Consider the following 27,665-nt stretch of genomic DNA (forward strand, 5'->3'; position numbering starts at 1 on the left):
AAAATTTGAATTTGCTAGCCTTAGTTCATGATCTCACTGTATGAGGTGTTGGACTGCTAACAATAATAAAATGGAAAATAGTTGGAACAAAGCTTTTTATTAAAAAAAGTACAATGGACATTTTCAAATCAAAGACAAATCCAAGACAGAAGGAAAATATTTAAAAAAAAAAAAGACAAGTTACAGACAATTTTAAAAACTCTGGCACAGGAAGACAACAGTAGCCAAGTGGCTAGCAAAATAACCAAATATCAAAAGCTCTTTCCTCTAACAAAACTGTACAAAATGAGTTCTTGTATAAATAAGAAAACTGTTCACAAGCAGGAAGCGGGAGGCAACCAGTGCATTTTCAAAATCTGATTTATGTTTTTTTTTTTTTAAAGATTACACTTCTACCAGTGAATATGGAAATTATAGCTTTGTCGATGTAATACCAAAACTAAAGATTAAGAAAATGCAGACAGGGCAGCAACCTACAACCTGTTGAGACATCCTGTTTTAGCAGCAAAACATTTTGAAGCTATGAAATAAGCCATCAATCTCTTTTCAGATGACCATTTATCAAATTGGTGGAAGTACATTTAAGTGCATGGAGAGAAACTGTGGACCATCCATCAGAATAGAGTTTGTCATACTACCAGTAACTTTTCATGATGCAAATTCATTTTCCAGCATCAAAATAAACTGTTAACGTTAATTTTGCTTATAATTTGGTAGAAAACGATCAAATAAATAAACACTGCATTGTAACAAAGTCATCATTTCATAGTTCCAAAATCCTTTTGAGTGTATGTGTGTGTTCAAAGTGATGGCTAACACATCGAATACAGTATACCTTTTCTCATACGAACGTTTGCCATGACATAGTCCTTCATGGTGCGATTGATTCGGACCAATTGCTAGCCCCCTGTGTGATCTGGACAGTTTATCCAACAACAACAACAAAAAAGTCATGAAAACAAATTCACACAAGAAAAAAACAATGTCAAGAAAAGGTGTGTGGTACTATGTACAAAATGTGCTCTCAAGCTGCACAAGGTGCTCCTCCTGGAAGCATGCTAAGCCCACTTTCATTTGGAGCGTGTTTACACGCACTGCAGCCTTCTCGCATATGCTTTATACAAAGTATGGTACTTTCCATTTACTTTCTAAATGAGAAAAATAACCCTACTTTAGATTCAGAGCAAATGCTTTACACAAGTATGGTGCTTTCCATTTACTTTCTAAATGAGAAAAATAGCCGCACTTTGGATTCAGAGTGCATGAAAACGCCATCGTCCTTCTGAGTCATTCAGTATCGACAAAAGCAGTTTGTCCGGCTCGCATCGCACGTCTTGTTGAGAGCAACATATGAGCGTGAATGTGTGGGTGACGACAACATCTTTGGTAGCACAAATGAACAATATAGCAAACAGACAGGGAACAAATTAAAAAAAAAAATAAAGTCAGCGTTTTTTTTTTTTTTTTTTTTTTTTTGCTGGAGCCGAACCTGACGAACGGCTTTGCTCCGGCCAACCAAAATAATTGTTGACTCAATGGCTTCCCAACAAGTTGGTTGCTGTCATATGTAGTGACAATCCCATGGAATTTTGAGGCAGTGCACACAAAGAAAGAACATTAGGATTTCCAGATTACTTTGTATCACTCACTAATTGAAGGTACTAAAGCCCCTTTTCAACATGCTAACATTAACATTCTTTGGTGCTGCAGATGTATTACGCACTTTGATGAAGCGATTGCGTCCCGTCCCATCTTTGAATAAAAACAGCCAAACGCTGTGATGTAAAAAGAAAGCCTTGTGCTTCTTTGTTAGCAATTAGCATGATGTTGCTGTGTTGTTTTTTTAAATCTTTTTTTTTTCTTTCTGATACAGTGTAGTGGAAAAGGGGCATGAATACCCTCTCGAATGGCACTCACGGTCTAGTGATCAATCTCGTAAAGATGTTTACAGTTTGTAATGTGTGCGTAAATGAAAACTTGTGTGGATACAATGGCTTGCAGTAGCCTCATTTGGAGCTACGACACTGATGCAGCGTCAGTATGAATGTTTCGAGTCAGCAAACAAAGTCAAGAGTTTGGTTCAGCTGTCCACTTGCAAAGGCTTCTATTTTTCGTTTTTTCCGTTTTTTTTTGTTTTTTTTTTACAAAAAGGCTCAACGGCACAAACATGGGTACAAAAGGAACAGAGATTCTCGTGAATCAAATGTTGAGCAAGAAAACGGCAAATCTAACACCTACAAACTAACATCTAATGCTATCTCGACAGCTAAAATGTCAACTACTTCTAAGATAATCAAAAATAAGGCAAGTTAGCTCAAAAGGTTTTCAAATGACAGTCAAAAGGAAAACAACTTTCTACAAAAAACAACAACAAACCAATCAATGACTTAAAATCAGGTGACAACAGCAGCATTGAGAAAAGACCTACAGCTCCCTTTGCAAGCACTCACTCGGAAATCTTCCTCAATTTAACAACTGCGGTCATTTCACTCATGCACGTCCTCTTTGCGGCAAGAGAACCAATCGAATGATGCTTGAAGAGTTGCTTCAGCAAAACCGCTTAAAAGCACTTCTCAATATGGCCGTGAGGAGTGTGAACAGGTGTCATGCTGATCTACAGCCTGTGCGCACCACATACACAGTACACGGATCACATTCAAACCTAGCAAATCACCAAAAACAGTGTCCAATCCCTTTTGACCGTAATGTCAGAACCGTATCTTCTCGGCGTTAGCCTCGGCTCCACAAGTTAGAATGGAATACGATATAAATAAATGAATAAAAAGATTGATGTTTTTTTAAAATATCCTGCAACTACAAAGAAAATATTGCGGCCATAGGAAATTAGATAATTAATTTATTATTTTTATAATGACTGATAGGAATGACTGTTTAATATTGACAACGGAATTTTTTGCCACTTCTCCATCAGATCAGATCCATCTTGTTAAGTGGACAAAGTTTAGCCAGAAAAAGAGACGGAAAAGCCGCGCTGTAACAGTTAGCTCGTTTAGCAAGCAAGTACGCTAGCAAATCTTCAATCTTCGTCTCATTAATTAAAATTATTGCTGAAGTCAGCTTGTTTTTTTTTTTCAAACAATTTGCTACTAAATTATAGATTACATGCTCAGCAGCTTTCATGAATACAAACACCTCGCAGTTTGAGGAAAAGCGAGGTGAACACAAGACAGCTCTCCAACCCCCAAGACGAGCTGGAGGCCGATTAGTGCGCTACAATGCATCAAGAATTCTTAATGCTTGGGGAATTTTACTGCAATCATGAACAATGAAGCATTCCACATCTCACTTAATATTCTTTTGTTTACATCTTATTCCATTAGTAGCAGAAATGTGGAGACGGAAGTGGTCTGACTGAAACGGGTCAAAAGTACAGATCCCAAAATGTCAGTTTATCACTCTGGCTTCTTTATAGTCTTTAGAGACCCCCCACTATTAAATAACGTCTTTTGTATAAAGGTTTAAATGGTCTAAAAATTCTGGAGAAAAAAAAAGTCAAATATAAATAGAAATAATTGATTGTCTTTTGTTCATTCATGCTTTAAAAAAACTAAGGATTAAAAAGTATAAATAAAATGGGTTTCTACCATCTGTGCATGAATAGAAATCTCTGCAGCAGTTAGAGGAAGAAGTTAGCTTTAAATGGTTTGCCTCTCGCGGTTGCAATGACTTGATATCCAGCAAAAGTGTTTTTTTTTTTTTTTTATCCTGTACAAACTGTTGTCCCACTGCTGCAAATAGAATGTCAAACAACAGACATCGGGAAATAAAAAGTTTGCATATTTTACAAAAAAATAAAAGACACATTGTGTTTTAACTCTTTTTCCTTGAATCACTCTGAAACATCCAGAATGCACATTTTAAAAATAAGAATTTGTTATATTACGTGCATAAAAATAACGCTCTAGGTTTTTTTCATCCTCACGATTTTTTTTTTTCCCCCTCTCCAACATTTTGTCGTGTTCCTCGTTTCAGTTATCAAAATAGATCAGATCTTCTCTGGAGAAGATTACCTCCTTTGGTAGTTCAATTTGTGAGCAGAAACTTTCAATGACGGACGTGTTGTCTTGTTTCTTTAAAATGGAAGAAAAAACAAATAGACAAAGAAAGACACACAAACACACACTCTCGCACACATGTACACACGTTCCTTTTGTCATCCATGTTCAAGTTCGGATGCTTAGCGACGGTACGGAGCAGAGTTCTCGTTCAGTAGAACCCTGATTGGTTGGATTCATCACATGACCTAGGCCCCACCCCATGGAGCTGGAAGAAACCATGCAGAAAAGTGATATGATTTAAAAAAAAAAAAAAGTGTTGACTATTCCATTTTCTTGATATTGTGCATTCAAGCTATCACGAGTCTTAGGTTAACATTTATTGGAGCCCTTTAATCGTTATTGAGTTAACCTAAATATATTTTTTGAATGTAGTAAATAAGAACATATTTTTGCCACATCTCTTTGTTAACCACTTGGCAGCAGCAAATTAATTCGTTCGGATATTTTCCATTAGATTGCAATCTCCCATGTGTCAAAATCCGTACCTTAGCTTCACTTGGTGTGTTGGTATGAGTAGTTTGTGTGTTCTGCGGGGGTTTCCATAGCAACCTGTTGCTGTTGACCACCATTCTCCTGAAAAACAAATGACTAATGATTTAATATGCAAAAGCTCAATAGCAGAGCTTGTTGATTACTGATGTTTACAATTCACACTCTCCCACCTAGTTTACCGCTTGCTACCACCGTGCTGCGCCCCATTAATAAACATGGCCCCCCCTTTTTTTTCGCCCCACTGTTGACAATGTCGCTCATTCTCCAGGTTCCCACCAGCATTTACACTGAATTAGATCAGTGACGACTCCCCGCGGGCACAGACGGCCTCATGCAGAGAACTCTTGCCAAGATGCCTTTCATTCAGCAGTTCATGTTGGCTCTCTATCTAAAGTCTCGTTTTCTTTTCATACATTTGAGAAATGTGTTGAAAATGGATTAAGTGAGAAGTACGGCGACCTTGCGTGGGATGATATACAGAACATAAATTAAACCGATAATTCAATTCACATTTTCTTCATGTTGTACCGTTTTAAGCCATTTGAAATGTATACACTGCGTATAGATCTATTAACCAGTATGGAGAGTGTTTCCGTAAATACCTCTACTGGGACATTGGAGGGAGGCACTGGGGTGTACTGGGGGATGTATGTCCCTTGCATAGTCGTGTTGGCCGGAATATACTGTACGGAAGAGGACAAAAAATTATGTTAGTACCCAACCGGAATTATTGTAATGGAGCATTTTTACAAAATCTCAAAGTGACCACGACCATATATTATCGTAAAGTATTACAGCATAATTTGGGAATTGTAACCAAGTTTTATTTCCTTGACTTGATTCTTGTACTTTCTTCCCTCTAAAAATATGAATTTGTTCAAGTAACATTACACTTTGTTTGATCAAAATAGGCAACGTTTTGGTTCCTATGGCATCGAGGAGTACATAAATATGGTACTTGTGTTCAGAATATGATAGGACTTTTGAAAAAAAATCTCCCTTGGAAGGGGTTCCTGGAATTGAGAAATTTGATAATCCCTTATTGATATCATTGAGAAGAAGAAAAGAGTGTGTACTTACTGTGCCCGTGCTGCCCAGGGACAGGTGGCTTAGCTGCTGGGCGAGAGGTCCCATCATAGACGTGGGCTGGATGGACATAGCGTGATCCATTGCTGGGGTAAGAACTGTACCCTGTGGATGCGATCAGACTCTAGTTGCAAACAAGATCCACGCTGTAAGGCTCAAAAGGATGGATATGTTCAAAATGGCTACTCACAGCTGGCTGCATGAGGTATGACTGATGGTGCATCCAGGACGGGCTATGCACCTTCACGTGATGGAAGAAAGATAGCAATTGAGTTTGTGTATTTGATATTTGTGAATCCAAAAGTTGACATTTGAGTAAAACACACCACCTGGTAGGATGATACAGGAGAATGCATGTAAGGTGAGAGCGACGTCTGGGCGATCATCCGGTTGGGAGCCAGACTGTATGGTGACGAGTAGAAGCTGCCGAATGGAATGAGACGAAAACATCAAGCGTATCCGCAGTGTTCGTACTTGCACACAGGACGAATAGAAACCTCCACCGAGGTTGTAAAGTTCAGTTTGATTTGAGCTCGTCGAAAATATATCTATCACCTTGAAGCCGCAACGTAAAAAACGCAACATAACATCAACATCCCAGCAGGGGGCAGTATTGCAGCAAAGTTGAAGCGCTGCTTTTATTTGCGTGTGGGTTGGGACTGTTTTCACTCAGGGCCTGCATACCACTCACCCATTTTGTAATGCTGTGGGGTCATACGCAAGCGTCATTCCTCCCTGGGAAAACAATGTGAGATTCAGAACCAGTGAGGTCATGCAAACAGAAGTGCATTCACCTCAAAACTTTTACTAGTTTGGATAAAAAGCGCCAATGCCAGCGTTACTTACGGTTTCTCCGTCTCTGGCCCAGGGCCTTCCGTTGGGGAGGTACTTCCCCTGGTTCTGCCTTTTTTTCTGACCTCCGTCTGCAAACTTACATAATAAGGGCTCTGTGGGCACTGGGAAAGCAAAAGATTAAACAGATGAACACTGGAACAGACACCAAAAATATTAAGAGCATGTTGTATGAAAATCAAATTCCACATACCTGGAAGTCCCGGTGGAGTCTTGATGAATTTGCCATTGAAATGTTGAATTATGGCCTCACACTTCTCTGTGGACTCCATTCTGGAATTAGAATAAACAAATATTGAAAAAAATTATACTCACATGCATTTTTGCTTTGTTTTTTTGGCTAGTTGACATCTGACCTGGCGAATCCCACACCGCGGCTGGTCCCGTTGGCGTCTCTCAGAATGCGTGTGGAAATGACCTGGCCAAAGGACTTGAGCATGCTCTCCAGCTCCTGCTCGTCCATGGACACCGGCAGGTTGGAGATGTACAGGTTGGTGGGGTCCTGCTCTTGTTGCTAGTTGGAAAGTACGGGTGCCAAGAGACGCTTTTAGTTGACATATTTCTTTAAATAGTCATAGGGGAAAATCCCCATTAAAGTCTGAGCTCCAAACTAGAATGGCAAACTTATTCCAAGTTTAAACCACAAACAAAACATTGCAAAAAAAAAAAAGTCTAAATGTCAGAAAATGATGACGTGAAAAATGACAGTGCTGGGCGGGAGGAGTCCAATTGCAGATGAAAACAATATCCTCAAACATAAGTAAAAAAAAAAAAAAGGGGGGAATTCCACCAGAGGGAAAAATGAATCGCTTGTATCCACAAGTTGATCTCTTTAATGTAATGTGCCATCTCGCCATCAAGTTTTGTGAGAATTGGTAGTGATTTTGCTAACATTGCAACATGGAAGTTTGGCTTGGCTTCCCGTCCACATTTCCAATGAAAAACTCTGGCCAGTTCATCTTTTATGGATTTCAATTCATCTCTTTCAATATTTGCATCTGTGAACTTTTTAATGCATAAATATCAACGTGATGTGACCTAGTTTGTATGATTGTCGCAACCGTCTTGACGTATTAATCCTTTGCAAAGGATATTCAGTGATAATGCCCAATATGACACTTTTTTCAAAAATCTGCCTGATGTAAAAAAAAAAGTGTAACCCTGACTAATTTGTCACTTACGCTAGCATCACTGACTTGACTAAGCATCCTGTCACTTTTAAATACTCACACATGCAAATAAGAATTTGTCAACTCACAAAACGTCTAATTAGCAAATATTGACAGCTGCGAGTGCATTAAAGCAGAGAGATTATACATAAACACGCAGTTCTGAGATTTAATTTTCGTGGCGCTCGCCGGAAAGTGAAACCTTGTGAGACTGCAGAGGAAGACAGGAAGTCAGGCATGAAGTTTAAGAGTTCACAGAGCAAGCGAAGCCTGGCAACTGGGAGCAAAAAGAGGCTGGGCGAAAAAGGAGGAAGGGGGAGGGTGGGATGAATGAGTGTCTTCCAGCAGGATTTGGTATTGGAGGAGGAAATGACAGGATAGGAAGCAGTGGGAGGTTGGACTAATATTAAAGCAGCACGGCTGAAAAGACGATAAATGTCTCTTTCATCTTTTTCTAATTGATTACGAGTATCGAAAAGCAAATAACGTTTCTAATCGGATGCTGTCACATGAAAACAAATTCCACGAAAAAAAAAATCTTCATATTTGAGCACCACAACAAATGTGGATTCATTTATCATTTATCTGAAACTCCATTGCTGATAAAGCTTGCTACTATTGTCTGCCATATTTTCTCAGTGATTCTCATCATTGTGGCTACGGCAATTCAGCAATAAGCTGATTGTGTAACCCGGCGGCAGAATGTTGGAGGTCATTGACGAACTGTCATTTAGTCAAAGGCAAGCTGAGCAAACAAAAGCCCCACCTCCCTTTTCATATTTTATTTACCCATCGCCTCTGCTAATTTCATTTGCTGAAATACCGGACCTTTGAGGGACAATACAGTTGGCGCCGGTCCATCCTCTGTCGAGCGTCAGCTGAGGAGTGTCGCTCTATGCTGAGCCCATTTGCACAGGGAGGGGCAGCACAGTAAGCCTTCTGGCTTTAATTGTCTCATTGTTCCCCAGATCCTTCAAAATTGTTTGTGCTGGGTCTGCACCCCGGAGGCCTACTTGGATGTGCACTCTGAGGACATTTAGGGAAAGGTTTACCTCTGGAAAAACACCACAAAAGCTGCCACGGTGAAGGCGAAATATTAATATTAGCCTCTTCTGACAACCTGAAGTAACCCGGTCCGCTCTGAACCAGCTGTGTATATTTAGGTTTTTATTGTGGTTGTCATCACGTCTGCCGGAGAACAAGCTGTCTGGGTGAGTCACGGCGAGGTGTCCAGTTGCACTTGGTCTGGTATGGAGATGGATGTATGATATTGCGTGAAGTTAGGGTGCAGATCCAGATCAGTGTAGAGGGATACCCTGGTGTTGCATTACAGCGGATTCTGGGAGGGGGCGGAGCCAATTAAGTGCGGGTGTCAGCCTCAGGCCTTGAGCCCAGACGCCGGACAATGCCAAGCCATTGTAACTGGCCCATTGACAGTGGCTGTAGTGGCACCCTCCCCTTGTGTTCCATCAATAGGGAGCCGGAGAGCCGGGGGATCAGCTTAATAGGCCGACAAGAGCTGCTTTGACTGCGGCGGACACCCGTACAAAGAGCTCAGAGCAAGTGCAGAGAAACAAGAGCGGCAGTCGTGAGGAGGCAGTGAAGACTATACAACACGTGACTGTAAATACCAAACGGGTGTTGTCAGGTAGATTTGGGAAGCTAGAGCGGTTTGCACTGAGATGGAATTTGAAAAAAAGTTGATGGAATCTTACTTTGGCCATCTGCGCCTGGACGCCACTTGATTTCAGAGCCGTAACAGCTTTCTGAGCTGCTGCCGGACTGTCAAAGTCCACAAAGCCATAGCCTGTCAAATACAAAATGCATGTTCATAACCTTGTTCCATAATTAAGGTTACAAGTAATGGTCGCATCCAAATTGTTTGGAATATCGGTAAATAATTGTGTGTAAAATGTGCTGGCCAGAAACTGTGACAACTTACCTTTACATTTATTGGTAGTTTTATCCAAAATGGCTTTGGTCGACACAATCTTGCCATACCTTTAGCAGATACAGAAAAAAACAAACAAACATCCTGTCAGTGAGTAATGAGAAGGAATCCGCTCCTTCCACATGCACAACGATCCTCACGCATTTCCTCAGACCGCATACCGACATAAACACATGTATCGCTTTTACGTCAAAGCCAACTATGTCCACGTCCACCCTTCCTGCCGAGGGAGGATTTCTGGCTTTGTTTTTGACAGGTGTATGTTGGCCTCTCTAGACCAAAAGACTATTTGTGTCTTTAATACCCACGCACATACTTCCCCTGGAGACGAGTATCCTCTTGGGTGTTGTCACTACCAGAACTGGGCTTTTAAGTAAGCACAGAAACTAGAAAAATGTGTGACCAATGAAACACAGTCTAAGCAGAATCATTTCCAGCTTGATTCATATTTTGATATTGTGGAGGCTAATGAGTAGCGTATCCACTTTACAGCAAAATAGATTGTCCCTGCCTAGGTTATTTATCCAAAGCAGGAGGGCGGTCTTCCTCTGTTTGGGCGACATGGTGTCTGGGCGGATTGTAACCTGATGCTTGGCCCCTTCACTTGGCCTTCCTTCCCTCCATGTCCCTCCTCCTCCCTTTTTTTTTCCATCCTCACATCAGAGCACAGCACACAGCTGGGTCTTACACGCCTGCCTTCTCTTGGTGGCCAGATGATTTGGATGTGTCCCATGACGTGTCTGGTAACACCTCAGCGAGGCATGTTCTTCTTGTAGTACTGGGTCATGGCTCGATGTCGTCCGGCTACTTTCGAGCAGTGTATGATTACACACGTCGTAGAAAGAATTATAACTACGCTATAAAATTCTTTGAGTGCCTCCAATCATATTTCATCATCATGTTTGTTTATGATTTATCCACTGTCATCTGTAAGTAGTGCGTGACTAAGAGCTCACTGACCTCACCATTAGGTACATCTGAGCATTGTCTCTGCCAGTTTTGCATTTTTTACTACACCTAGGTTGAGTTGGTTTTGTGTGTGCGTGTAAGAAAGTGAATTCCTATTTTTTTCCACAAATTAATAATACATTATCACTTATATTACAACGGTGGCTCCCAATGATTTTTGAATTGAGATGAGATTATTTAATTATATTTTAATATTTCAGTATTTCTGTTTGGTGGTGTGCAGTGAGATTATTTTTATGTAAAATACGTGCACCGTAATACTTTATAATGAAGTGGAGGGGGGCTGGCATACTTACATCTATTAGATATTTTATGTTGCATGTATAGCGCAATACTGAAAAAAATATGACCAGCTTGAGTCCCCAAAATGCTACATGCCTTTTTTGACACAAGCAAAATATTAAACAGATCTCAGTTAGAAACATTAAAATATTTCAGAATTATTATGAATGAACAAGAACAAAAAACAGCCCCTGATAAGAGTCTCAGTTTGAGGAATGACAAGAAAAACAAAAGCAACGTATCACGTGTTCATGTTTGCCGTGTCACGAACACCCGAGCAGTTCAAAAGTCCGAAGGCAGTGCTTTTGTGACCTCCCACTTAACCCGAGACCCCTCGGAAAGCTGACAACACTGTCGAGGCCACACGCACACTTAAAAGACAGTCACGGGCTGCTTGACATTCACATTCTTTCCCAGCAGGCGGGCGGGCGGGCACTACTCTTTTCCCACTCATTCATGTTTCCCCCTCCTAACTCAGGAGGAACCGTCCCATCACGTCAGTCCCCCTCTCCACATTTCTGACGCCACACAATGCCTTCTCTGTCGGCCGTTTTCTTTTACAATCAAAGTTCCGGTGTTTCACATTCCTACCGCCGATTTCTGCTTGGCTTTGATTGCCGCGTCTTTGACATGCTGTGTTAAGATGACTCTGATGGTGAAGGCTCAAAATCAGGTCAGGTAAGGGGGTGGACCTCCTGAGGCCCATATTTGTTGACGCTAACATTTTTCAAGCTTAATGTTGGCAAACAAGTCCTGTGACATAAAAGCATAGCCTTGAAGTTTAGCTTCACTCATGATGCTTATTGATCGCTGGTTGTTTGTTAAGCTTTCACGTCACTTCTGAGAGGAACGCGTGTTTTGAAACGATGGTTAGGAACGGATTGTCTATATGACGCACACAAACAGAAAAGTGTTATTTGTTGAATATTCTAGTGGCGAATCATCAAATCTACTCAATATTCTTACGATTGCTTATCTTTCTTGGGTTAGGGTTTGAGACGCTGTCTTTGGGTGACACCAGTTGTGGTTGCACAACAAAGTAGACAAACAGCCGTTCAAACACACAACAATGGGCAATTTAGAGTTGTTAATTAGTAACCGAACATGCATGCTTAATGAATCTGGAAGGAAACCAGCACGGGAAGAATATGTCCGATGTTGTTTGGGCAAGGTGTGGTCAAATATCTTCGAGCGTGAGACAGGCGTGTGTCATAATTATTATCAGTTTGTCAAAGTTGATTGGATCCAATCAGTGAGTTTCATCATTGCTTCATTCGTCACTGTACGTTTGGATGTCACAATTCACATGCCAGCTCCTTAAAACTGGATCCAGTTGTGTATAGACAGAACGCAAAATCTGGACTAAGAGTCATGCAAAGGACGTTCAAGTGAGTTGATAACATCTGCTCTGTGTTGAGCTCTGCTTTTCATCTGTTGGAAACATGAAATAAAATTGTTCAGGCTATACTTTGATGATCAGAAAAAGGCTGTCGCAGGCCAAATGAATCATCAAATGAAATGCAATACAGGATGCTTTGATTCAATCGACAGCCAAATTTATTCGTAAGTAAAATTTGTGTTAGGAAGGTGTAAATTTAAGGTTTATGAATTCAGAAAGAAAAAAAATAGAGACACAGCAGTGAGCCAGAGAAGGATGGGTACAGCCAGTTGCTGTTTGTCCTCATCTAACCTTCCAATTCTGTAAGACTGGAAATGGCTCAGCGGTAAGCAACCGCAACACTAATGCATCTAGAGTGGGATGTACAACACGTACACAAACACACTTTGTCATGCTGGGTGATTCAGCTCATTGAATATTTCCATTTTATATTAACTAAGGGGGTAAAAGTATCCCAGTGTTCCTGCGAGAACTGTTACCATAAAGTTCTAAGAGTGGAATCCACCAATACATTTGCAGATAATAAAAAAATTCGGATTTGGAGTAATGTCACCCAGCCGGCGGTAGATTTATTCCATTTATAATAACCAAACTGCAATAGTAATTCCAGTGGTGAAAATATTCCGCATTTCACAAAGACCAATGGCTGCCATTTATGTCTTGTGCGTGGTCGTAACATTGAAGACAGATGGTCAAATATTGAAACTTACGGCTGGCAGAGCTTGACCAGGTCTTGGTCCGTAGTCCCCGGATGAAGGCCGCGGATATACAGGTTGGTTTTACTTAGTTGTTCGCCACCTCCTCCACCGCTGTTGCTGCTGTTGTTGTTGTTGGGACTTGGGGGAGCCATCTGGTGGCCGAAAGACGCATAGGTCTGCTGTGAGAAAATCAGAATGTCAGAGTTGAACAGTTTTTTTTTTCGGCTTGACAAACAGATCATGAGTTCTTCCTTGAACAGTGCTAATTTCAGAAAACTGTTTTTAGATTTGTGCCATGGTTCCGCTCTATGTATGCATGAAAGTAGTTCATTTGAGCAGATATTAATTGGCCAGAGGGCATCGCTTTGAATCTAAGCGTAAAAAAAGAAAATTACACAAGTTCATGTTTCAAGTGTGTTTATTAAGAAGGCAAAATTGGAGCCAACATGGCAGACAGCAAAGGGGTGAGCAAGAATGGGCGAATCATTTTGCTTGTTGTTGTTGTTGTTGTTATTGTGTAGCTCTGTGCACCGTGAAAATAAAGCCAATTACCCCGAGGAAACCACTGCAGAGTCTCTGCGCCATTATTTCGGCCTTGATGGGACAAGGGGATTAGCTGAGTCAAAGCAACCCTATTTAGCCCGAACGTTTCTCCAACTGTATTTGTATGCATAGACTGAAGTAGATATTAATAAGCCTTTAAGCATTATTAAGCCTAATATTTTTAATAAACCAGTCAGTTCCTCCACCAGCCTACCTCTAGCCCACAGGTGTCAAACGTAAGGCCCCGGGGGCCAGATCCGGCCCTCCACATCATTTTATGTGGCCCGCAAAGGCAACTCGTGTGTCAACTCAATGTTTCTTGTTAAGATACCAGAACTGTAAATTATCTTCCTTTTTAATAACAGTGAGATATTGCAATGATTTCTTGTTAATACCTCACTTTCAAAATAAATGACAAATTATTGAATTATTTTTTTTTAACTGGATTCTGTTGTGTGTATGCGATATGAATTTTTATTTTTTTACACCACATAAATCTTTGAGTGAAAAAAAAAACATTACTACAGCAAAAAAAAATTCCTTTTTTCCCCCTACTCTATGTTCTTTGGTGAGAACATCGGGACTCGGTTCTGGGAAATGTGAAAAGCCTAGGATGTCCTCTGTAAGGACCAACAGGAACTAACTCAGTGGCATGTATGACTTCAGAGATACAGGCCAAAAAATTATGTCCTCTACAGAGGACAAAAATGATTTGCTGGGTCTCAGGAGGTTACGTCATTAACGGCCCCACGAGGGAAACCATAACTACGGCGTGGCCCGCAACAAAAATAAATTTGACACCCCTCTTGCCTAACTCTTCTTTTCTAAACCGTACACAGACAAAAAAAATGCCTACAACTGTACCAAACTGAACCCAACCGCTTGATTTCAACAGAATCTTAAAAATGAAAAGTACTGTCGTAATTTTTATTTTTTTTCTTTCTTTCAAACACCTCAGCTACTTATTTGGGCAGCTGCGGTGCTCTTTCTAAGCGAGTACAAGGGAATGTGCTTTTATGAGGAGATAAAAAGTAAATCTGCGGGAGACAGATGTGCACTCTCTTCAGTGAAAAATGATATCACACAGCGCCCGTGTCAACACTCACCAATAATGCCTTCTGAGGGGAATGTTGGGCCTCTTGGCCGCTTGCTCCATATATGGGGGAAAAGGGGCCTCTTAGCTTCACTCCATGTTGGATAACTCCGATTTTACTTTGGAAACCACGACAAGTATCTTGCGGTGCAGAGCAAAACCAGAAACTGGAAGACTAAAGACCAACATTGAGTGCGATTCGTGTTTTGTGATACTTGCTTTTGCTCTTTTCGGATCAAATCATCATAAAGAATAATATTGCGCTTCAAGTAGTCTCTGGTTTGCAGAAGTTCGAGTGCACACCAGGGATTTCTTGCGGTAATACTCGCTGATCAATCCCTCTTGTTGTTTCCAACAACACTTGCCACCGCAACTGACTTTACGAACTACGACGGCCGACTCGCCATGACTCACCATTATAACAGGATATTGCGCAACAACCAGTGAATCATGGATTGTGGCTCTCCGCGGAGATTGCGCAACCATTCATCCAAAACCATCTTGAGGTGAACAAGGTTTCATAATCTTGTCAAGATGCTGTGAAAAAAAAAAATGTCTTTCCAAGAATAGATCAGTTGGTGCTTTTATGAGTCAGGCAATAAATAGCAACACAAGGATTTACCGCAAATGACTTGTATTAAGTTTATTTAGCCAAATAGTTTTCGACATGTGAGGAATAGGAATAGATGTGGCTTCCTACTGGTCTCGCAGTTGGGTGCAGTGAGGCTCCTGTCTCATTTGCGAGATCAATTGGATGGCGACGACGCGACAACAATGGCTTCTTTTTAGAGACGTGAATGGGTCACTGATTAAATTGACGTTGTTTGGGGAAAGCCCAGCAGGCCGACAGATGCACCCGCCACATCAACCAATCACGCTAATCAGAGTCTCCAGAAAGGCACGGCGCCCCCTTGATGACGCCCGACCCTGGCAGCATTCTATTAACCAGCTGCGACAACAATGAATGATATCTCTTGATGTCGAGATTCAAAACTGGAACGTCTGACCCATCTGGTGCATATTTTTAGGATCCAGCTCGAGATAAAAAAATCATTTCTAATTTAATTTGCAGCATCTTGGTGTATTTTTGTAAAGGCAGAATTTCCAATACACTGGACAGATCATAGAGCTCTTTAGTGTCCCTAATGAAGTGTCCGGTGATCAAGCTTTTTACTGCGCCACTTCCCAGCTTGTTCCTATGTCCAAACATTTTATTAGTTTCACTTCAACTCCCCTGTGGGGATTCTCCATTTGACCCAGGCTCGACCCTGAGAATTTCCTGGATTCCAGGCTGTTGGGGAGTTTTCCCGCTTTTGTGTGTCATGGCTTCTTTATCCTGACGGGACTGCTTGTCTTCTCGTCAGGAAGGAAAGTGACCGACTGAGTGACGTACATGCTGATTCATAGATGGGCCTGTCTCAAACAGGACCTTGGAGTAAAGCTACAGGAACACTATGTAACAAAATACGGTCGTGTCGCTCGGTGTGCGTGATATTTCGATCTTCAGATTCCAGTGAAAATAATTTTTAGCATTTAATAATTTTTTAATTCTACTAATTCTACTTTGCACGGGATATACTCATTTTCTCACATTTGATTTGGGCCTGAATGACCCAAACATCTACAAGGACACGTTTGTTTGTTTGTATTTTCTACTCTTGCAAAAGATCAGACAAACAAGTTTCTGTTTGTGAAAGAGGTTTTATAGCCTATTATTATCACACACCTCTCTTAATTACTAGTCACGTTTCCTGTACAGAGAAAAAAAGAAATAAAGCTTTAAAACTAGCTGAGCATTGTGCGAGGAATGTATCTCGGATGAAGCTGTAAAGTAAAGACGAGGACAGGAAATCCTGTGTGCCCGTTCTTGATCTTATCACGTGGCAATTTTTACGAAGCACTCCGCATTCCAACCAGGTGAGAGGGACGCAGAACACGCATCAAGACCGGTTCCTAAATCGTCCTCCTCGCCCTCCTTCTGCTTTTATAGGCGATGCGGCGCGCATATCACTCTTCAATCTGTCTGTCTCTTAGGGTACGATGGCACCTTGATGCGCAGATGCACAGGCACGTGTTTGCTTTCAAGCAGTTTCGGATGGCGCGAGGCGAGGGAGCTTTGAAACGTATACACCCACAGAGACGCTGGCCAACAGCCCAGCTGGAGATCTAACAAGAATGAGAGGCACACCGAGCGTCTGGCATCATCATCGTCGTCGCGCTACTTTAGACAACTCGCCTCACTCGCCGTCTGGCCCCCGCCGCTGCCTGCTCACCTTGACCGGATGGCTCAGCGGGCAGACGCTTTTGGGACCGGTCCAAAACATCTGACACGTTAGACCGAGAAATAGATACACATACTTGGGCCGGAAGGTGAAACTTGAGTCACGGCGAAAATTCAAAGTAGCCTAGCCGACATCAAAATTTGATGGCAGATATTTCCCATTGTTAATACTTAATATGCATGGTGTTTTTTTCTGGTGCAGGCGCACAAGTGAGGACACGGATATTTAAGTTGAGTTCTTTTCAATGTGTCGACCAGACAGGTGAGGTGAGCTATGCTTAATCCCCATCCAGCCGTTTCAGGACATGAAGGGCTGTTGGCAGTCTGTCAGTGTGCCGTGCTCCGAGCTTAAAAGGCTTGCTTGGACTAAAAAAGAACCAAGTTATGATGTGGCGCATAACCGCCATTGCAGGCGGGCACACTTTAAGGGAAGCAATCGGAAAGTGTCAAAGATATTTCGTCAAAGTGACCCAACGTCATGTCGGTCTTGCGTGCGCTAAATAAAAGGCGCTGTGGCTTGCACTTTAATTTATTTTACTGTTAAATGTGACCGGCAATGACTTGCCTCAAGAGTAACTAGGATTTAGCTTAATTGAAAATAAATCATGTAAATGATTTTAATTGTATTTTTTGGTTAGTTAAAACCATATTTCAACAATCTGCCTTTGTGTAAGCCTCTACCTTTAAGTACTGTTGAAAAATGGCTTATGATAACAAATAATATTCCATTTCAAAAGTCATGTCCATTTTTAGAACATTTCTCCTACAATAAACATATTGCGTATTTGCTAGAACAATTCCAATTAAATTAAAGGCGTGTACAAGTTACAGATTGTAAACATTCTTGCGGCGGCACAGATTTGTGCACTCAAAAGGCCGTGTTTTGGGTGGGTGCTATCTGATCGACTGGCGCTGAGAATGGTTCAGAACAGCTGTCCGGTCTGCCTTTTTGACTCTGGCTAAATGTCTCGCAGACAAAGAGAGGAAGCATTTCTGCTCTAAGTGCACAAACAGCCCCTGTGTGCCCTTCTGAAATTTGATCCAGGATGGACCAGATAGCTGTTTGCTACCCCCTTCTACTTTAATATGCTCTCACCAACACGTCATTGGGTACATTTGGACCATCTAACAAGATCTATACCGATGCATATATTCTGTATGTATATGCATATATATATAGTACAGTAATAGATGGCATCATTTTGAGCACACAGCAACAACTTCAAAAGCTACAGATGGATTTGAGACATGCTGTATCCTGCATTCATATGAATCTAACGTCAAGTATTTAATCGCTAAAAGCTCCAAGCTTCGACATTCCATTGTGCGAACTTGAATAATAGAGCAGAGCTAACTTGCAAATATTTGTAACGTCACAAATTCTGTCTAAACCTGCCGCTTAAAATTAGCTGTTTGATGAGAGCTGACAACGTTGATCAATGAGTGCCTTGAAGTGCCTTGACGCAAATACAATACAAACTGGAGGATTTTATTTTGGGGTTGATTGATGTTTGAGGTGGGAAAAAATAGGTTAGCGTCAAATGCTGAATATTTATAACAGATTCCCATATAGCGTTCTACAATTAAATCTACAGGCAGTTTAAATGCGATAAAATGTCTTTGGCTACTTTGTTGTAGAACTACTAAATGTACCACCCCCTAAAAAAAATGTTTTATGTCAGAAATCTTCGAGGACTTACACATGGCAGTACAGTAACTCACAGCCCGAATAACAATCGAGAAGACAGAGCTGCTCTTTTGTGGCGTGCAAATTAGCTTAATAAGCGCTTAAGTCGATATTTACTGTGGCCAAGAGAACCATCAAACCCGTAACTCCAATTCTCAACCTTAAAATATGCAAATGTACATTGTTACAAATGTTTAAAACCGCCACAACAAGCCATGTGCGACTGGACCTGTTTTTTGTTTTTTTTGCTAGCACCGTGTGCACAGAGATTGTTTTGACAGTGTTGGCTGTAGAGCAAAAATGGGGTGAAACTACCTCTGAAGTTCACCTTGCCTTGATTTCAGCCCTCCAGTATTAGACCAAGATGGGCGGCACAGGGACTACGGTCTGTAGATTAACAATATGATAAAATGATACAATATAGCACACTCTGTGGTAATTAGATATTGGGGGAGGGGGGTCATTCAGATGACCCCTTTCATCCTACGCTATCCTCTTCCCGTATAAACATCTAGCCGTTCACTCCTGTTTTTATTATCCATGTGGGCCTGACGAAACTCGCTTGTATATAATATGCGAATTAAGACTTGAATTAATATCGTGACGACTCGACTCACTTTGCTAAATAAGCGTTGCACCAAAGTAGTGCATACCCAAACATGCAAGCACATGTCTTTCTACTATTTTAGTCTTGGATGGAAATGATAAGGCTATTATTTTTGAAAAATTTCCACCATAACATTTTGCAAATGTTTAAGATAATAATAAGCCTTTTGATTACCAGAAGAGACATTCAAAAGATTTAAACAAATAAATAAGCGCTTGTAAATAATTGTGGAGCATCTTGATAGAATAAAAACACGGCTTAGATCTTCACAGAGTAGTGCCATAAAATTACAAGGTATTTTACATGTTAAACGTCATCATTAAATTCAAATGGCACCCATGCAAAAAAAAAAAGAGGTGCATAGATGAAAAGGACTTTGCTCATTACAGGGTGGAGTGCAAGGCAGAAGGAACCCGGCTCGAGTAAAATGACTCAATGAGCCTTTAAAAGTTTCAAGTTAAAAGGCTCTGCTGTGTGAGCTGATTTATTTTTATTTTTTTTAGTCTATCATATTCAGTTTGACGACGGAATTTAGTTGTGTTGTGATGCTGTTGAATGTCTGTTGGCTCATCTGGACAATTAAGTCGGCGTAATAGACATTGACATTTTTTTCCGATGAGCTCATCGCGAGATGAGAATGAACGTCTGACTGAAAAGAACATAAACAAGCCGTTGGACGAGGCCCTGAGCGAACGAGACCTGCGGTACCTTGAGAGGCGACAGCCCGTCTCCTGTTATTTTTCCTCTCAGGAAGCCTTACGTGGAAAATGACCAAATTTAATTTGAGAACATTAATTCTATTTATTCGAAGGAGGAAATGAGGTGCTGAGTCAGGGGAGGAGCCGGCGGCTTTGCGCGCAACAGAAACCAAACACCTTGGAGCTGCCGGGCTCTCTAATCGCCGCCCCCCCCACACACACAAAGAGCTTTTCTCACCCCTCTTTGTGTTTATTTTGTGTTCAGACATTTATTTTGTGTAATCGTGCGACTCAGATATGGCAGAATGTGAGCAGCGGAGGGAAACTCTACGAAGGCGATGGGAGGGGGGGGGGGACATTTACACAGTCGCCTGACCTTTTGCTGAACCTTTTCTTCACTAAGTAGGCCAAAGGAGGTTTGGAGATTCTAACAAATGCTTCTATTTTCAATGTTTGGCCTATTCCGAATCCTTGAGATTTGTTCGACTGCGAGGAGGTTTATAAAGATAAAAGGGGTCTCCCAAATAATCTTTCAATTGTGTCTGCGTTTGATATACCACATTAGTTCCAAACCTAGCTTGGCGGTATTCCGATACAAGTTCGACCCCTATAGTGATTTTTCCATTTGTAAGTAAATTAAGATGACATCATTCTTAATTATTGCTCAGTGATATTCCTGGAGATTTATCTCGTGTAAAATGGGTGCCTTGGCGCAATAACAGTTGTCGTAATGCATCACTGTTTTATGTGCTGGATCCTACACATTAGCGTTAGCATCCTGCTGCATCATACTGCAGTATATCATCGCTGCCATTTTCTATGCCCACGGGGGTCACGTAATGCGTAGAAGAAACAAAATATTCATATAACCTTTTCTATTTTCTATGTCGCGCTACATACGTGCCTGGGGTACTTAAACGCCGCCCACTCTTGTGTGTTTGCGTCTCAATAGCGGCCACGCCGTAAGATCGTTAGCTACATCAATTTAGATTCAGAACAAGAAACACTTTGAAACATGAATCACATGGCTATCAACATAAACGTCCAGATTATGACTTGAAAAACTGTCCTTATGTATACTTCTGTTGACATATATTGAACATGACCCAAGTGGCTTTCAGCCTCTTTTACAGAGATTATGACGCAATACTATTTTCAAAGTAAGTCGGCAATAACAGCACTCGGATTGTTGACACGGACTCTTATCTGTGCTGACGAATTGCGGCGCCATTCATAGTATTTTCCATGAAAGCACGTGCGTCAAGAGCATCTGTGTTTTGAACAATCTGCTCTGCTGTTTTAATTGTCCCGTTTCAGATTTGCTGTCCAAATCTGATGGCGAGGAGTAACATTTGATTAACAATGAACCTTAAGTAACTCGTCATCACTCAAAAAGCAGCTTCGCTTTCTGTTGACTGCGCCAATGTTAGTTCAAAGCCAAAGAAATTACTTGCTAACATTGATACTGTTATAAAGTGGGCATTATCCCAAATGGGCTTTTTTTTGCCCACAGATTTTATCATGGCAGACTGAACAACACATCTGATTTTTATTAATTTGGGCCCAGTCCATTTTCTTAAAGTACGTCGTCGACGAGATGTGATGTTTTGAAATGTGACCGCAGTCTGATTGACCGTGTCGCATTCATCAGACCTCCACATCAAGAAGGATTTTCTCCAGTCAGCACAGCCCGACTCCGACGCAAAAGCTTAGCCATATGCGGCACTGTATTGTCGAACAACTCTTGAGGAAAGGCGCTGACAGATGTAATCAAAAGTCAAGAATAAGATTAAATTGTTTCAATACTGTGCTTGTAACTCAAGACAATGTCAAATCTTCTTCCCCCACTGAAATAAATTGAAATGACATTAATCAATTCCATGTGGCCGTAAAACTCCAGCAGGTTTTTTTTCTTTATAAGAATAGCACTCCACAGTATAGAAACAGAGTAAATATAATTTAACAGTTTGTGTTACGATTTCATTATGCCACACCTTCTGGTATGTGCACATTGGACACCAGGGGGCAGTATAGTGCACCCACAGGTGTATGCACAAATAAGAAGGTCACAACTGCTCAGTTAGCTGCATCAATTAGTTAATACTAATTTTTTGCAAAAGATAAAAAAGATATACTATCTTTTTTGGGCTGCTCCCATTTAGGGGTCGCTACAGCAGATCAATTGTTTCCATCTCACTGTCCTCTGATCTGGTGACGTTCGAGCATCTCTCTTCGACAAATGCATTTAACATTGGTTCAAACTAGTGCAGTCAAAGCAGAAAATACAGATTTTCTGTGTACATTACCGTTTTAATTGAACATGAATATGCAATATTGCAAGCAGGAAACTGTGGAAGAAGTTTATCTGGCAAGTAAATGACCCCGTTTTTCAATGTGTTCTACTACAAAGCAGCTATTTTTAAACAAGACGTGACAATGAAAATCTGAAAATAATCCACTTTAATCATTTAGGGAAAGAAGATTTATGAGTTAACAAGTCTCACAGTGACGAATATTCAGTACAATATATTGCGAGTGTGTCTGGAGGGGAAGAAGACGACAATTGAAACCTAATGCTCATGCAGACGCAAATGTTGATATGAGTAGCCAGGCGTTGGCCTCTATCGCAGGAAGAAAAAATGTCACTGTACATAGTACATGCTAGGATGCATGCATTATGAGGGGAAATATTTTTTTTCCCATAAATATGGTCGATGGAGACAGGATGTAAGCAGCCTCTGGCTCAAGGGGAAATGATTCAAAGACTCCACAAGAATCTATCAAACAGAAACAGCTCGGCTTTCAATTACGTTTTAACACGAACGTCGTGACTGCTGTTTTTTTTTTTTTTTTTTTTAAGGAGTGGGCGTCTTCAAACTGGTTTCAAAATGTGACAGTGTAAACAGTATCCACGGGATTCTCAATTCTGGGAATAATTCTGGGCTTTTTTTTTTTCCAAAGGGGTGGGGCATATTCCACTTCCACAAGGGAAACGCACGGAAAACAAAGTTTGCCAACTTAGCCGGGTTGTAACATTCGATGGAAAGAAGGCGAAAAGAGAAGTATTTATTTGCGATCATGTTAAACTCGCGCCTCAGCTCCCACTTTCACGCACGGCGTCCGCACACAAGTTCCTCTGCGCCGGAGACTTTTTCCCCCAAGAGCGTCAAATCCTCGTCCACATCGCGCCCGTGTAGCAACCGCACGCATACTATACACAGAAGGCTAGAGACGGCCGCCACTAAACGTCATCCCGCGATCGACCGGTTCGGACCGAGCCGGACCCGGACGGCTGTGAATAATGTCGGTGGTCCGCTAAAGTGCAAAAGTTAAATTCAAGTGGCCTCTCAAGGACACTGCAGCCAACCCACTGTCACCAGCCTCTCCGTGGCGACGCGCGCGAGCGGACGGGCGTGTTGCCCCGCAAGCTGAAGTCGAGTCAAAATGGTAGAAAAGCGAGAGAGATTTTACCTTTTTGCTGTTTCTGCTGTTAAAGCCGCTGTACGGGTTGATTCCTGCCCTTGGCGGTACGGAGAGCAGCATTTTTTCTCGGCGCTATGTCCGGAGCGGCGAGCACTGCCCAGGCTGCCAGCTGACGTCAGCAGCTGGGGAGGTAGTGCCTGGAGTCCCGCTGCTTGACTGCGAGTGGTGCTGCTGCTACGGGACGCGGCCGGAGGAAGGAGGGAGAGAAGGGGAGACGAGAGCAGGGGACAAGGGAGGGCCGAGATCGGGAAGGGGTGGGCAGCGCTACTCCCAGGTGGGTTCCCTTGCAGCACAAGGTGGGATTACAGTGTTCCCTCGCTCCATCGTGGTTCGGTTATTACGGTGTTACTCACGGGGCTTTTATTTGTCACTGTAATTTCTCTTATTGCGGGTTTAAAGCATTATTTTGCAGGCTGACTTGCTGTTTTTCTTCCCTTTACGTTGGACCAGTAAAAAAATAATAATTTTAGCTGTCACAAACACTAAGATCATCAACATTCGAGATTGTCACCCTAGAAATACGCTCCGAGTACATTGCTGCACTTCACTTCAACTGAAATATGCATGTTTGTGTGTCAGCGAAGTAGGACAATGATGTAACTTGACGTCCAAGCTCTTGTGCAATGAATGCGAGCAATTGATAGCCAAAGGTCACTCATATGATTCCATCTCCTGTCACCTTAAATGAACCAGCTGCCATTCTGACTTCTTTTAGCAATTGGTTATACAGCACAAATTGGATACAAAGCATTTTCACAGTGAAACAGCTCATGGGAGCTTGAAATCGATTACTGGAGGTATTAACATTTTTTTCCAAATAATAGATTATGTCTTATTGCATCAATTGAATCGCCATTGTACTGATTTTTATGGTGTGCCACCCGAGGGCAGTGTAAAACAGACAGACAGATTTACTGTTCATTGAGACATGTCAACTCCAATATTAGTTGATTTTTTTGCCAAAGATAAAGAGTGCATTTAAATTGTCTGCCTACATGTGCTGCTGTACCATTTGTGTAAGGTTAATGTTAGCAATGCCTAGCAGACTGGGTGGCTAAAGCTATGTGGATGTTTTCCTTGTTTATCTGAGCAACATTTTGTTGTATTTTTCCACTCTCATTACACATTTATCATGAGAAGAATCAGTAAAGAAAGTTGTTTTTTTTTAAAGGAGGAATGTGGTTGAGTGCATCTGGTGCCAAGTCTAATGATGCCCTGTAGTTTCCTGTGAAGGTCACCGAGAAAGGTTGTTAAACATCAGACACACACACATGCGCACGCACACACACGTACAGGGTACTAAACCTAAAAGACTTAGCGTTGTCTCGTGAATGTCCTCAAGTCACCTTTCCCATCGTATTCAAGATGCTTTTGTCAGAGACCCTGGACTATACTTTTACTTCTATATTTAAATGTCTTTTCACTTTCTCCTGTTGCTACAGATTGGCTGAGAAATGAATCCCTGGGCAGATGGCGGCTGAAACCTGATGCCTAAAATGCAGTGGCATTCAAATGAATCACCACAAGGCAATTAATTCACTGCATTGTAAAGACTCGTTGCTAGTTTGACCCAGAAAGCAATTTAAAATAATCATACGTTCCATCCGCATCACATCATAGCGTCTTTTATGACATCATGACGGCGCCATATGAATATGAAATACGCAGAACCGAGACGCTAAAAGCAGGGAATTACATCTGCGGAACATCATTTTACGCTTAAATTAGTTCTTCCATAAATGCTGGGCATGACGCGAAACCCTGCAGCCTTTTTTATACCTTAAGTTTGACGCGGAACATTTGCATAATGAAGAACTATAACCAATCCGGCTTTTACAGAAACTAAATAACCTCATTCGAAAAGCATTTCAATCATTCCATACCACCGATTTATAGCGTTCATAAAAAGCCCACTGGCATCCTAAAGTGCCTGATCTGCTGATGGGCCAACACATTTCCATGTCCACGCCCCCGACAATGCAACGTTTGATGAGTACAGTTTTGCCATGTAAGCAGTTTTGGTTGGCTTGTGATTCCTTCAATTCAACATGTGCGTGTGTGTGTGTGTGTGTGTGTGTGTGTGTGTGTGCGTGTGTGTGCGTTGTTTATCATCTGTGTGCTCTGGGACACACCAATGACATTGCTGCACTGAGCACAATTTATAAGTCAGGCACAAGTGGCCTCTTTGACATCAACATTGTTTGCACATCAACAGGCTCGTTGCTATGGAACCACGCCCCCTCCAAACTAAGTTTTCTGGTTTGGGAATCCATACTTGAGATATAGAGCTACAGTAAAGTAACTCAGCATTTTTTTTGTAGTTATTTTGTCCTGGTTGAAATGAAAATTTGCATTTTATCTCCAATCAGTCAAGCCTGCACAATTTCAACTCCCACATTTTGCGGCCATCAACCTCAAGGACAAATGCATATGTACCGCGCAAAGTGTCGAATCTGTAGGCGTGAACCTTGGTGATCAAAGTGGACTATTATTTGGGTGGGAGGATGGGAAGCTAGCGAGTGTGTGTGTGCGTGCATGTGCGTGTGTGTAAATCGAACAAAACTGCCGTGGAACAGTTCAACAAGTTCATGTGTGGTTAGTGAGACTGTCAAGTTGGGGTTCAAGGTCAAATGAGTGGAAAGCACATGAAAGAAAGCAGAGTTCACTGGCGTAGAAATGAAATTGGGGAATGTTTTCAAAAACTATTTCAAAAACTTCATGTGAACTTCCAAATCATACACAAATCATTCTGGGGCGCTGGGTAACTTTCAAATAGTTCAACTACAGGAATTCATTTTTTCCAACCTTAAACTGGCACGATCAGAAATATTGTAAAGCATTGTTTTAAATCTCATTTTAACAATGTATTAAAATAAATTGAAATCATATTTCAAGAAGAAAAAAAACACAAGACGTTGCATGTTGTGTATGTTGCCGTAATTAATTGTAAACAGACCACAGAGTTTTTTTTTTTTCCCACAAAGTATCCAAAAGTGTGCCAACCGCTAAACATCTGCTTTTGTTTCAAGGTATCTTAATATTTAGATGAAGTTGCATTTTAATGAGAAACATCTGCAGTCGAATCAATAGCGAGGTGCAATTTGCGTTTCCCATGCAGTAAGTATGGCGCGTTGGAGATGTGTGCCAGCAGTGCACCGATAAAGTGATGGATGTGCTGGCTTCACACCAGAGTAGTCGGGTTACAAGTCTGCCCACCAGACCACACGCGTGCACACACTCACTCACACACACACACACACACACACACACACACAATCACTCAAGCCTTCCCTGTGGCTGGAATGTGTTTTGGAAGGCAAGTGTGAAAGAGGAAGTTTGAGAAGGTTTGTTGTAGAAGGAGAAAAGTATGCAGCTTGTGTACAAATGCAGTATTTGCATGTGTTTGTTTGCACAAGGAGGAATTCCAACATCATCTCCGCTTTTGTTTTGTTCATTTTACTCCTGACATTTCTTGCAGCACAAGAGTTTTATAGTTCAAAGGTGTTAGTCAGGTGAAGAGAGAAAAAATAATTTTCAAGGCATTAGGAACATAGTGAAGACTGAAGTTATCGTTCATATAAGAAAATACCACACAAGAGTGACATTGCCAAGAACATATGTCCCATCCCGCCCAAAGTGATGCAATAACATTGGCAGACAAGCCAAGAGGCAGACAGCACATTGATGGAGTTGCAGGAATTTCTGGCAAGTAATGGCTGTTTGGTACATGTGACAACAATCTTCCTCAACTGTCAGGGCAATGGCAAAATTTAAGCTTTGTCTTAAAAAGAAAAATATCCAATCAGGGTTACATTTTGCAAAATGGGATTTAATGTTTTGGGGAAAACAACACAAGACAAAGCCAAGTTCAAAAAAACAACTTTCCTCAAAATAATCCTTTTGCGTTTCAAGAATCTGTGAAGCGGACTATTTAGTCTAACTGCAAGTAACATGAGCGGTGGATTTGGGAAGGCAGAAAGAAAATCCCAGCGAAGGAAGAAGGGAGGGAGGAAGGGAAAGGAAGGGGGCAAGGGCAGGCAAAGGGGAGAGAGAGAAGCGAATCGGATGGGGGATGGGCTGTTTGTGCATGCCTGGAATTCTTTAGGTGTTATCAGCATATCCCGCTGCATAATTGCTGGCTTCAAGGAAGAAGAGGAGAGGGGGACAAGAGTGCAACGAGGAAACATGGTCAAGCTTCCTCCCTTCACTCTGTCGACCACAAAGGGAGTCGGGGGCGAAGGGGGTCAAGATCTTTGAACTGAAATGCTGACATTTCCGACGTTGCTATTCTTGTCT

General features: G+C 41.6%; 1 protein-coding gene and 1 long non-coding RNA gene across 2 annotated transcripts; one reads left to right on the forward strand and one right to left on the reverse strand.

Annotated features, from left to right (window-relative positions):
* Positions 1-78: 78 nt before the first annotated feature.
* On the reverse strand, positions 79-23,552 carry LOC125976851 (RNA-binding motif, single-stranded-interacting protein 2). Its single transcript, XM_049732796.2, has 14 exons — positions 23,358-23,552; positions 12,990-13,156; positions 9,621-9,679; positions 9,394-9,485; positions 6,866-7,023; positions 6,703-6,782; positions 6,504-6,613; positions 6,349-6,392; positions 5,987-6,080; positions 5,848-5,898; positions 5,652-5,762; positions 5,174-5,254; positions 4,565-4,652; positions 79-4,284 (listed from the first exon to the last, which is right to left on the reverse strand). The coding sequence occupies exons 1-13, from the start codon at positions 23,427-23,429 to the stop codon at positions 4,572-4,574; spliced, it is 1,200 nt and encodes a 399-aa protein (XP_049588753.1). The 5' UTR covers positions 23,430-23,552; the 3' UTR covers positions 79-4,284; positions 4,565-4,571.
* LOC125976855 (uncharacterized) lies at positions 16,133-19,541 on the forward strand. Its single transcript, XR_007484512.2, has 2 exons — positions 16,133-16,530; positions 16,648-19,541. It is a non-coding gene; the product is annotated as an uncharacterized lncRNA (long non-coding RNA).
* Positions 23,553-27,665: the final 4,113 nt, after the last annotated feature.

The sequence above is a fragment of the Syngnathus scovelli genome, chromosome 11 (genome assembly GCF_024217435.2).
Source record: "Syngnathus scovelli strain Florida chromosome 11, RoL_Ssco_1.2, whole genome shotgun sequence".
NCBI classification, from domain to species: domain Eukaryota; kingdom Metazoa; phylum Chordata; class Actinopteri; order Syngnathiformes; family Syngnathidae; genus Syngnathus; species Syngnathus scovelli.

What these genes read in the sequence shown, in the direction of transcription:
- LOC125976851 (XM_049732796.2), bottom strand. Translation starts at nt 23,429, where the DNA reads ATGCTGCTCTCCGTACCGCCAAGGGCAGGAATCAACCCGTACAGCGGC. An exon ending in AACTACCAATAAATGTAAAG is followed by an intron (nt 9,486 to 9,620) that starts GTAAGTTGTCAC and finishes TGTATTTGACAG; the next exon opens with GCTATGGCTTTGTGGACTTT. An exon ending in CCCACAGCATTACAAAATGG is followed by an intron (nt 6,081 to 6,348) that starts GTGAGTGGTATG and finishes TCCATTCGGCAG; the next exon opens with CTTCTACTCGTCACCATACA.